The 12,253-nt window shown below is 40.6% G+C and overlaps 1 protein-coding gene across 6 annotated transcripts in view; it reads right to left on the reverse strand.

Moving 5' to 3' along the window:
- Positions 1 to 12,253, reverse strand: part of dennd5a (DENN/MADD domain containing 5A) — a 33,870-nt gene that overhangs the window by 21,188 nt on the left and 429 nt on the right. For 4 of the 6 annotated variants that reach the window (XM_085157678.1, XM_085157668.1, XM_085157695.1 and 1 more), the window contains exons 2-4: positions 3,660 to 3,731; positions 2,755 to 2,864; positions 1,180 to 1,864 (exon numbers count right to left, since the gene is read on the reverse strand). In XM_085157678.1, coding sequence (XP_085013804.1) covers positions 1,180 to 1,864; positions 2,755 to 2,864; positions 3,660 to 3,731 — 867 coding nt within the window. The remainder of the gene's footprint in view (positions 1 to 1,179; positions 1,865 to 2,754; positions 2,865 to 3,659; positions 3,732 to 12,253) is intronic. The other 2 variants (XM_085157675.1, XM_085157706.1) reach the window with 1 other exon arrangement.

Genomic DNA, 12,253 nt, shown 5'->3' on the forward strand with positions numbered 1-12,253 from the left:
TCACTTCTCTCCTCCCTGTCTCCGGGTTGCCTAGCAACACCACAGCTTTCCCCATTAAGAGCTTCTCCCTCCTGTGGGCCCTGCAGTTTTGTAAACCATTTGCTTTCGCTTGCAATTGTAATGAATCCCATCAGAACATCAGATCCATCCTTAAGGGATCGCCAAGTTTCTCTGTGCACACGCACGCACTTTCTCTCAATGGTGAACACTGAACAAAAACTACAGCTTTCTTGCTAACAGATCCTATAAAATTAGGTAATTAAATGTGAGATGATCACTGTGGACTCTAAACTGATTTGTATTACTACTGAACCTTGCTGAAGTAGTTTTTTTAAATTCCTCAGTTGAGCATTTTTCCCAAGGACACAGGATACATAGATAGACTAAGGAAGGTTATCCTGCAAGAGATGGTATAATATGCTTAAAACAATTGTTTCAAACACCAGATTCCTCTGAGCAAGGCTTCCAAAACCTTGGAAATTTCTCTCTCAAACAATGCCCTCTTCCCTTCATTTCTGACAACATTTCTTATACCTGTAATGTGAATAGCAAGGTACTACGCTGCCTACCAGGGAATTCAGAACATTTTTCTAATAACTTTATCTGTATGGCAGCCAGCTGTTTATAGTAGAAACACATCTGATTTCTGATATGGACAATATGTTGTGAAAATGAGTTCTGACCAAGATTAACATAGGCCTTATTATTATTATTATTATTATTAGACCATATAATGTTTTACATTTTCTTCCTGTAACTAATAATAACGAGACGGTGAGACTAAATATGACTGAAAAGACTAGAATGAATATACAGTGTAACATCATTTTTGTGTGATTAGCAATCTAAGTATTCCGTTTCCTTTGTTTCCTTCAAGCTCCTCAGATAATACCTAGTCTCGTGGGATGACAGGGACATGTCCCCCAGCTCCAGAGAGATCTCTTGAGACACGACTTTACTAACAGGATCACATGACCTCACCACCCGCAGAGAAGCAGATGTTTCATATCATTTACAATTAGTTTGTCCTTTCAGCTATTTAGAAAACATGTCCAATTTTAATGAACTGTACGAACGAATGTTAAATTCAAGCCCGACTACAGTATATTTGCATATATATTTGACACTTATGCACGTGGATGATGAACATGTGTTGAGGCCAGCAGACCAGCTACTTACGCTGTGAGTAGAGCAGTATCTGCATCTCTAGCAGGGCACACGTGAACAGCTGAAGAACGTTCTCCACCCCCAGCAAGTTAAACATTTCACTGATGGCAAAGTCAAAGAGAGGCAGCTCTGATGTGCTTGGCCTCTGGCACACCACAGGCCCGTAGACGCCTGAGAACTTGAGGGATCGCCCAGAAGGTGGCAAGGGAACCTCGTAGAGGATGTTGTAGATGTAGCTCTCTAGGGGAAGGGGTGGGGGTTGTGGGGAAGAGACGGCCTGATGAAGCTGCTGCAGCACTTTGCTGCAGGCCTGAGCGAAGGCCATGGGTGTTATCAGGCAGATGCACTTTGACACGTATAGCGTGTCGCGGCTTATGTCGTACGAGTTAAAACGCTGCAAACGAGAGATGGCGGGCGCGGCGTGGAGCATGGGACGAGAAGGGGTGTGTTGGCGTCTCTGGTCCTCGGGTCCTTGTGGGGAGGTGGGAGTGTGCAAGATATCATACTGCTCTGCGTTGTGCATGTGGTAAAGAGTCTGCATGGCACTGCAGATCTGCTTACTGGTCACCTCCTCGAAGAAGGTGAGGGCAAAGCCATAGGTCCGAGAGCCATCCTCTCTGGTGATGATAAAAGAGTGGAACTGAGGCTCCCGAGAGTCCATCTGCGTCCTGAACGCCAGACCCTTTGGCATACAGAGCTGCAAAAAGGATATACAGGAGAGGATTCAGAGAGCTGAACAAAGACAAAGGGCTCATCATGGAGATGAAACTGTAGCTGGATAGATTCAAATTATTTCCTGCAGATCAAACAGGCATGATATAATGTTTTCATTTCCGAGCTTTAGAGACTGTGGTAGGATCGCTTTCCTCCTCCCGTTGCGTGTCTTTAATTCAAATTAATAATCTCCTGACTCACAGACACAACAGCAAAAATTATTTAAAAGTTAAAACAAAATTACTATACAATATCTTCATATCACTGAAACAGTTCACTGCATTCAAAAAAATACTTATACATGCTTTATATGGAGAATTGTTGATTTGCTTCTTAACAGATCTATCTTATTCTTAAGGCCTATCAGGATTTTTCCAAGGTCAAAAACCATAGGGGTGCAAGTGATTTGATCATCGCATCAATTTTTCACTGACAGTTCATCACTAGCAGTTATTCCACGCTATGTTTACCTAAACCCTCAATGTTTTTACCACCCTGTCATATGCCAGCTACATCCTTTACTCCCATTAGAGGTCCCTTAAATCGATCAGCTGAGATCAGTTGAGAAAAACTTTGACCTGGGATCAGCCCACTTCATGTAGACGCAGGCTATTTTGTCTGTTTCCTCTCTGAATGACTTTTTAATGTCTCCCACACAGCTGCTTGTCCCTTCCTGTGTGGATGCCCTATAAGAGTATGTGTTACCTAACAGAAATCTCTCTCTTGTTTGTTATTTATGGCCATTTCTATTTTTTCAATATTATACCCAAGTAAAATATTTTTATCGCAGGCCTGGTGATTTGCCTTTGGTAGAAAGCCAAAAAAATGTTTAAAATGTAAGTGTTCTTAAGTTGTATCAGCATCATACCATACCATGCCCACTGCATCCTGGTCAAAAGGATTCCACTCAACATTGTCTGGATAATGTGCGAGGACTTTGGATTTAAAGGTTCTCCGCAGTGGACTCTGCTCAAAATTCTCACCTGAAAGTCAAACAAACAGAAAGTGCAGAAAAAAATAAAAAAGGAAAAAAAAACAGGAGACAAACAGTTAAGAAACCAGATTTCCAGATGCAGACGCAAGAGCAGAACAGTCGGCTTAAAAATGTCAGATGCAGCTCCAGAGGAAAGAGCACATTAGCATATTTGTCTTGAGAGGAAAATTGTATTGCATCAAATAAAGCTGCCAGCCTCCTGCTGTAGAAGGTAAACAGGAAAATACACTCAAACAGCAGCATTCGATAATTCAAATTAGATCGTAAAAAAATAATGAAATATAGCCAACTTTAACATATCTCGATGCTTCCTGACAGCTTTATTGGCAATACAGAGGGACACGGAAAATAATCAGTCATAGAAGCGCAAATTGAGTTGATTCAAACCCAGAGCTAAGCAGAAGTGATGCACATACCAAGGCAGTACTGAAAAGTCATTCAGAGCGTAGGGGGAGAGTAAACACTGACCAAGCAATGGCAGTGCAGGCAGCACTGAATTTGTGTGTGTGTGAGAGAAACAGAAGCAGTGATTGTCAAACATCAGCTCGTTGTTCAGCTGCTGCTGAAGGAGGTGAGGGAGACGGAGGAGGGGGAGAAGAGAAATCAAGAGTGTACAAAACAGAAAAGACGTGTCCCCACACCTGTACAGAAAACAACTGAAAACAGCTGTGCAGCAACAAAAGAGGGCTGCCGAGAAAATAAAGTGTGCCGGGTTTAAAGGGTTTAAGGGTTCAAGCTGAACTTAAGTTAGCAGGAAGAGAAGTGTGTGTGGTGGGAAGGTTACCTTCATTTCCCCTTGCCAGTTTTCCTCTGGCCCCATCTCTGAATTTAGTAGCTTCTATATACTGGCATAAAGCTACACAACAAATAAAAATAAAAAAAATAGAATTAAAAGCCTGCTTCTTAATGGGTAGCGCATCACTTCTTATGTTGTGTTAACAGATCACGCAGCTGAGAACAAGCTGCACACTCGGAGGACATTATTGCGTCTGGGGACAGGTGGGTATGTTAATTCAAGCCAACTGGTGGGGATATGACACTAGGATGCTGTGTTTCGCTGTGTCTTTACTGGATCATGCAAATCCATACGGCTGCAACAACAGGGATCCACAACAACCAAGTTAGCAGCAGCACTCTCAGCCAAACGCTACCCTTAACTAACATGCACACACTGACAAAGTTAGTCTACTACTGTCTAACTGTTGAAATCTTTACCAAGTACATCCATGTCTGGTTTCCCAGACATGGATTATTAAAGGCCTCCGCTTAAAAAAAATAAAGTGGGCTAGGGTTAATCCATGTCTGGGAAACTGAGCCATACAGTATTAAACTTTTATTCACGAGTACTCCCAGCAGAAAGGTGTAGCATTTTTCTTTTTTTCCACGAATGTAAGAATAAGGCTGTCAATTACTAACAATTAAAAAATGTAGCAAGTGTTATCTCTGTGGCCGGATACAAAGAATAAATAACCACAATAATGAGTCACAGCTTTGAAGTGGGTGACACATTCATCATTAGCATTACACAGTCCACATACATTGCACTCAGTACTCACCGAGCACAGTGAATGTGGATTAATACAAACCTCCAAATACTTCCTAACAAAGACCCTCTGAAGTCCTTTTGGGAATTATTTCCATATGTGTGATCCGCTCTAAAACATATTCAATTTCATGCAGGAAAACATGTCATGGTTTGGCAAAATGCGCCGATGTTTAGATGCTATCAGCAAAGAGTCATGGGTTAGATTACAATGAATGAGCGCCCTTGTTTTGCAGCTCTGCAGCTCAGTTTAGATTTTTATATTTTACACGCACACAAAAAAAAGACCCTCTGCAGTCCTTCCAGCCAGTTATCGTTTCTGTCTTTCTCATGCATTGCATTGAATAAACATCAATGAGAGCAAATTAGAGCAGCATGTCAAACCCAAAACATGCCACTGACTGTTTTCTAGCAACATCACCTTCAAAATAAAGCTTTTTTCAGGCTACTGTGACCTGTGAGATCCATGAAAATCAGTTTACACAGCTTTTATAAAATGACTCAGTAATGACACGTGCACACAGACAAGAAACGATTGCTTTCTCAAGTCTGGAGGATTGCATTAATTCGCTCTGCTGCACATTAGCATTTTCCCAAGAACCCTAGCTAAACTTTTTGAAAATGATGGATTAAAGTTATATCAATAGGAAACATCAGATGGCAAAAGTATCCGCTGCATTCAAAAGTCTCATCCTTTTTAAATCGGACATTAATAAAAGTGTTGCGACAAACAGGTTCACATTAGAGTCCTCAGTACAGACACACAGATCCTGGCAAGGGAATAAAAGTCTTACGGATTAAGTGCTTTAATCTCTTGGTTACTTTCATATCCAAACAGCCCACGGGGAAGAAACTAGGCCAGGAACACATCTCAGACTACAAAAACCCCAGCAACTGAAGGCAGTAAGATTATTAATTAAAAATAATTACATATGGTGATAATTCATAACAACCTTATGTAAAGCACTTAGGTGTCATTTGATTTTCCTTAAGCAAATGTAAAATGCAGCACAACTGATGCAAAATGGCATCTGCTACTCATGAGGATGTAATGTAGGTCAAACTCAACGACAGAACGCAGACACAGACATGGAGCACAATGGATTCAAGCTGATTGTTAACCCGTTCAGTAGTACAACAAACATCTGGAAGCATCTGGCTGTGCAGCAAATAAGAGATGGCATGTTCTTTTAATTTAAATAACAAAATCAACTTAAAAACAAACACCTGGCTCTTAAGCTACTACAGAAAAGTTTGTTGACTGTGAAACTCATGAGCACAGATGAGCAAAGCCTTATAGGAAGCCACAACAAAACACTGCAGAGGTGTGTAAAATAAAGCAGGCATAACAGTCTTTCCCAAAGAAAACACATATGAGGGTCTAACGTTTCATTTGCAAAAACATGCAAAGCTTTTACTAAATAAAGGCGGCTTTGAAGGAAGAGTAATGTTACTCAGATTAAATTCCAAGAAGTAAAAGTTAACCCTGTGAGTTCTAAGTTATCCCTACTTTTGACTCTAAAAGGGGCGTCCACACAGCAAGCGATGCACTCATTGCTCATCACTTTGTCGTTGATCATCAGTCATCAGTGGACATTCTAGGCTCCAGTTGCCTAGGTAACCCTCAAATGTAATTACCACCCTGTCGTAAGTCAATATGCAGTATCCTGCACTTTCACTAGTAGAACTTGAACTTCTCACATCGAATTTGATTAAACTTTAGTTCAGGTCCCGCCCATTTCCCTTCACTTTCACTTGAAGTCGTAGAACATCACTGACTTCCTGTTGTCTTTGGTTGGCACATCACTGCTAGTCGTTTCCTGTGTGGATGCCCCTTGACTATATGCTCTCAGAACATGTACATTTTTAATTGTTTTCCCAAATTCAAGTCAATCCAAGTTTGTTGCTTTTCTCCAAAACTCTGGGTTAGGGTTGAGATCATCACTTGTCATGACCTAGATGTCACAGTGCAAACAAAGAGTCTCTGGCAAATTTACAAAGCTTACAATTCTAGAAAAATCTCCATTTATGTAAATGCAAAGGCCATAATTAAATGCTATTTTTAACATGTGGCTGGAAACAGCCACAGTTTCACAATATTAAATTTGAGCTTTATCAAAAACTAAAAATATCATTCCCAGATTTGCATTTTCCACGGCTGTCCACATAGGATGATGTGGCTGTTGTGTTACATCATGAGGCTTAAGTGAAGCTGCCTGAGACAGGTGTTCACTTCAGCTTCATCTTTATAATTAAAACTAATTACAAGCCAACTGCCTCACCTGGAGAAGCCATTTGTTAACATAAACACCAACAGACGCTACAGTGTAAACATCATCTTCCTTTGTCATATTCTCCAGCTAATGGACTGTGATGTAATAGAGTGTGGACCGGTAGCAGTGGGAGTAGAGCGTCACTGAGCTCCTCATCCTGCGAGCCAGGGACCACCCACAGCTCTGCATCCCTCCTGTGATCACGAACACACACACACTCCTACTATGGCACGGTTCACTAGGCTAGACATAAAGGGATGCACCTCCCTGACTGTAAAGCTATATTCAAACACGACTAAACTCCCTGCAGCACAAAGTGTTGTACAGACTGCTGACACGTCAAAACAGCTCAGCAGCAATAACGTCGACACTCATTCACCTAGCGGGCCCGGCACTGGCAGAACATGATAGCTCACTCACAGCCTAAACTCCCTGCCATCACAGCTCATGGTCCCCTGTGTGCTTTCTGTGAGTTTAACAAAAGCATAAGTTCAATTTTTCCCTCACTTGTTACAGTGTGGGATGATTTCTAAGCCGACACCAAAGTTGCTGTCTTATCGCATTCAATTTAATTGTTAACATGACTTAAAAGCTATTAGCCAAAAACACCAGCACGGTGTTTCTTAGTTAGTCTGGAGGTAAGAAAGTGTTTAACTCTGGAACACTAGTTTGCAGTTTTGTAACACTATCACTAACGTTGCATATATTTTACCCGAAAAAAGATTAAAATACATTAAGGTACCCTATTCACATCTCATACAACCCTATAAAAAAAGGTCTAAAATTAATGAAAGGTTAGGGACTTATTAATGAAAAAATCCAACAAAAAATAAATAAATAACAGAACTGGGAACTTGACTACAAAACTTTTTGACCAGTGGAAATTACCATTAAGTGATCTTTAGTCATCGCATAGGTGGAAAATCACCCTATGCTAGTGTTTTAAGTTAAGAAAAATGTCGAGATGTCAAGGAATTCCCATAACAGTAATTGACCTTTTAATAAAAACACTACCATTACACAGTAGTACAACATACAAAAAAAAGACAAGCTGACCGCATAAATAAAAGACAAGTTATTTTAACTGTCAACACATCATCTGATCACATTAAACTATGGTCAATTCACAGACTGTATATAAAAGATGGTAACCCCTATTGTTATATCACCCATTGGTTACTGTAGCCCTGGCACTTTCCATCTTTTGTAACATCTATACTTGTAAATGGCTGTGTTGAGTAAGGGAAGAAACCAGCAGACACAACACCCTCTGTGGTGATTTTACAACTACATGTTCTTTTCGGAAACCAGACGAGCTGCCTTCACTGACCCAGAACCGCTACGACAGCAGCAGAAGTCTTTATTTATTGTAGAAAGATGTCTCGAACCCAGTATTGTCAGACTATCAAAACTTTTAATATAATATCTACACCAACATCAATAAAAATATCTTCCCTGGATATAATATTATACCAGGACAGGCTTCATTTTTTTTTTCCATAGTAAAGTTTTCAACTTGTCATACAAAGGAGAGCTTATCACAGTCTTTAAGGTAGTTAAGCTGAAATTCAATAACCACTGAATTTTAACTCCCACGTGTTGAACACTGCAGTAAAACCACCATCACTCACCACTCAACATTAATACACTCTTGTACAGTCGCCAGTAATAGTGTTATTAGCTACAATGTAACTGCTAGGTAGTATTCATTCCCTCTTCCCTCAGGAAAACTGTCTCTGACAGATTAAATGGTCAAAATTAGTTCACCTTTGATAATGAAGCTGAAATATGGCACATAACCTACAAATACCAGACAGGCTAATATCAGCAGCTTAGCTACAGAGTGGCGAGAAGATGCCGTAGGGCCATAAAACCTGGTCTAACACCGCAGCAGCCTGAAATTTCAGCCCACATCTGCTAGCAGCCAGGGGATTGGACTGCGGAGAAATTTGACCTGGTGGAAAAACAACCTTTTACACAAGAATGTGCAGGTTTAATTACTCTGCCATGACCGGGAAGAATGTAAACCTTCATCATTCAGCAAGTGGAGTTTAAAAGCCATTCCACAGTTGTGCACAAGGATAAAATATTTGCTATTTTAAATCAAGATAAATGTGAAAATAACACCTGTTCTTGGATATTATGATCAGTGGGGAGTAGGCTTCAACTTTTGGCGTTTCCATTTGAAATTCTATTTTAAAGAGACTGTAAATGTAATTTAATATTTAAAAAAAAAAAAAAAAGAAACTTGGGTCTCTTCAGCTTTGCACCATCAAGTTGCAGATGCTGTGAATGTTCTTGTAGCTCCAAGCTCCGTAACTGCATGCTACACGCCAATATGCACAGCAGGGGGGATATATGCGGTTAACCTCAAAGCATTTGCCTACAAACTTCTACTTACAGCCTTTTATTTTTTTACCAGAACAGTTTGATATCTCCAACAGTGAGGTTGAGACAACTCATTTCAAATTTTCAGTCCTGCGGGCAAAAAGTAGCGCTTTCCTCCTGCTTGATATATTAAAACAAAAACTGAGGTGTTATCAATAATAGGATCGATCACTTGGCACAGCATCGCCAGCTTGTACAGCCAGTTCTTGTATGAGGTCCCCTATATTGAGCACCATATAATTTTAGCTGTACACTTTGCCCTGGAGGATCGCAAGGTTTCTAATAACTCTTCAAACTGCATCAAAAGCTTCACTGATGCATTTTCAAAGGGATATTTTAAAATACTGGCCAGGTCCAGAAATACACAGCTCTGAGTGAAAATATGAAAGACGACATTTTGCATTTAAAGCTTTCAGCTTTCATGTTGAGCCATTCAACCTCATTTGTTTGCCGAGTCGAATTCGGGCACAGAGAGGGAGAGAGCGAGCGAGAGGCTGCCTGGGAAATTCAAAAGAGATGTTTAGCATTTGAATAGGTGGAGCCTGTCTGCATGTGTACTTATATCCTTCAGCTCCCTGTGCTTCCAGCGTGGCCTGTGAAGCTGCAGGGTCATACATATGCTAATCAGGTCCTCCCTAAGCTGCCAAACACCACGCTGTAAGAAAGTTTCGGTCATTCTTTGTGGATTGACTGTACGTGAATCACCACTGGATCATATTGAGAAAGAGGAACCGGCATGCAGAGTTTCATTTAAATCTTTTCTTGTAAGATGCCTTCAAGTCATTTAAAATGTTTCTCAAATCTAAATATGTGCAGTTTTCTTGTTCATAACGTCAACATATACTCATTTCGGATATCACCTTTTGAGGTCTTTTAAGGTCTGTGACATACAGCTGTGTCGTTACATTCAAATTTTTAAGGTTATTTATTTAAAGTTGTGACTACTTCGTCTTCTTCCTCTTAATCCATGATTTCTTTCGTCTTTTTCAGATGGCCAGATTTCCTTGGGTTAAAGCCAAAACTCTTTTTGCCATCTTTTTGTGTATATACATACACATATTTCGGGACAACTAACCAACTAACCAAAACTGTAAACCCCCAGGTATACCTGTAGCACATGTTTAGCTGACATGATTATACATAAGCCATAACAATGGAATTTCCACACCATTTCCTCTTTTCAACTCAGACTGAAACAGCTGATAAGGGCAAGCCCCTAACCTTGTCTACAGTAAACAGCAGCAAGATGCAGTAAGTAGAACAACATCAGTGAAGTTTGACCTCAGAGTCCCGGTTTGCATGTCGAAGCAAAGTTTCAGTTTAGTCAGAAGGCCTTAAGAGAAACCTCATCACGCACGAAGCATTAAGTATGCAGGCGCAATATGCAGGTGATTTAAAAATACGCAAACCCAACCTGCAAATTATATATTCATCTGTGTCTTTTCGCTTGTGTCCAAAATGAGCTGTTACCCACTCTGGGTAATTTTAGTGTCTTGAGCGTTGAGTGAAGAACAACACAGCTGTCAATTACACAATAGGGCCTTCTTAATTCGTAGCTTTGCTGCTACACAATGGTACCAAACCACAGTTTGAAGAATGGAAATCAATCACACAGCACAGCAATATCCCCACTAATACATGGCTGTCATTTTCACAGTGTTTGCTTTGTTGCACGTTTTGAAAACCTCTAAATCGGAACTGTAAAATGTAGATTTATTGTATCGATGGGAGGCCAAATCGTCGCATTAGTATGGACGCTTCAGACAACTCGTGCTTGGCGCATGGTTGGGCTCAGTTAAAATGCAAAACAGGGAACGTATCTAATTTTATTTTGCCAATTCAAAGTGAATTTTGTGCTAAAGACGCAAAAAAGGAACTTAATTTAAGGAAGTGAAAATAGGAAGTTGGGGGTGCTGAGGCTCTGAAAACTAAAAGGATTTTTGGTTAGGTTATTCATCTGAGAAGAACAGACGCTTCTTTCAACCACAACAGCAACTCTGCGGGGCTCTCACTACCTGCTGAGTCATAATAAATCACACAGATACGGGAGAGAAAATAAATAACAAAAAGAGATTAAAATCAACTCTTCACTGAAACTGATCCCTTTTAATCACTGGACTGAAAGGTCAAGTTGAAAAAAGACAAGTGCAACTAAAGACTAAAAATCAGGTTTAAAAATGGCTTCACTAATTGGAATAGTGCCTCAAGTGAGAAGAAGCCTACACCCCTCAACTCGATCACTCTCCTTCAGCTTACAGCTAGGTGACGTTACAGCTCAAGAATGTAAATATCGTGTTAAAAGACATCATGTGAGCTGACTGGACTGGCATTTTTCTTTCAGCATTCAGGGGTTTTCCCTTCAGTAGAGGCAGGTGCTCTGGAAACCCCTGACAATATTACCGCAAGAGAGAGAAAAATGATGGAGATCTCAGAATTAAAAAAATAAAAAAAGCACTGTGGCCATGCTGTCATCGTCCACAGATTGTATCAGAGCCCTGGCTTTCGAAGAACTCTTCATCCACAGTTTCACATGCACATATATTCACAAAAAGCTCTATTTCATCCACAAGCCATGCTCATGCAGGTAAACTCATAACAAAAAAAGGACCTCAGTCTCTAAGCAAAGCAGTATCAAGGTGTGTAACTACATGCTGTCCTCTTATTAGATCTTTAAGCTATTTATGTAATAGTCTGTAAAGAGCTGGGTGTGCTACAAGAGGAGGAAGAGGATGGTTACACGTTCAGTCTCTGGTAGATGATGAGAATGTCAGAGGTGGGATCTGACCGGTAACCTTTTGTGTCGTTACCTGAGTACCTGGTCTCCTCTAGTGAAAGCCACGAGACAGTAGGACAGCCTCGTCACATGCAATTAGATTACACTGGCATCAGTGTTACAACAACACCAAGCCTGATTTCACTGTAGGCAAAGCGTTTCCTTATGTAAAATGTGTATGCTGCGTAGCGTCAGCATCAATTCACACGAATACACCCGGAGTGTGAAATGCAGCAAGGACTCTGTCGACAGCCTTTGAATTTAAATGCATGTCAGCGCTTTAAACGAGGCATAACCAGCCAGTAATCCCCTTCGCTCCTCATCGAGCAATACAAACAAACAGGCTGGGAGAAGATGAGCTAGGCCTGGCGTTAGGATCGCTCTGTATTTACCCTGAAAAC

Source organism: Neolamprologus multifasciatus, chromosome 1 (assembly GCF_963576455.1).
Source record: "Neolamprologus multifasciatus chromosome 1, fNeoMul1.2, whole genome shotgun sequence".
Classification (NCBI taxonomy): Eukaryota; Metazoa; Chordata; class Actinopteri; order Cichliformes; family Cichlidae; genus Neolamprologus; species Neolamprologus multifasciatus.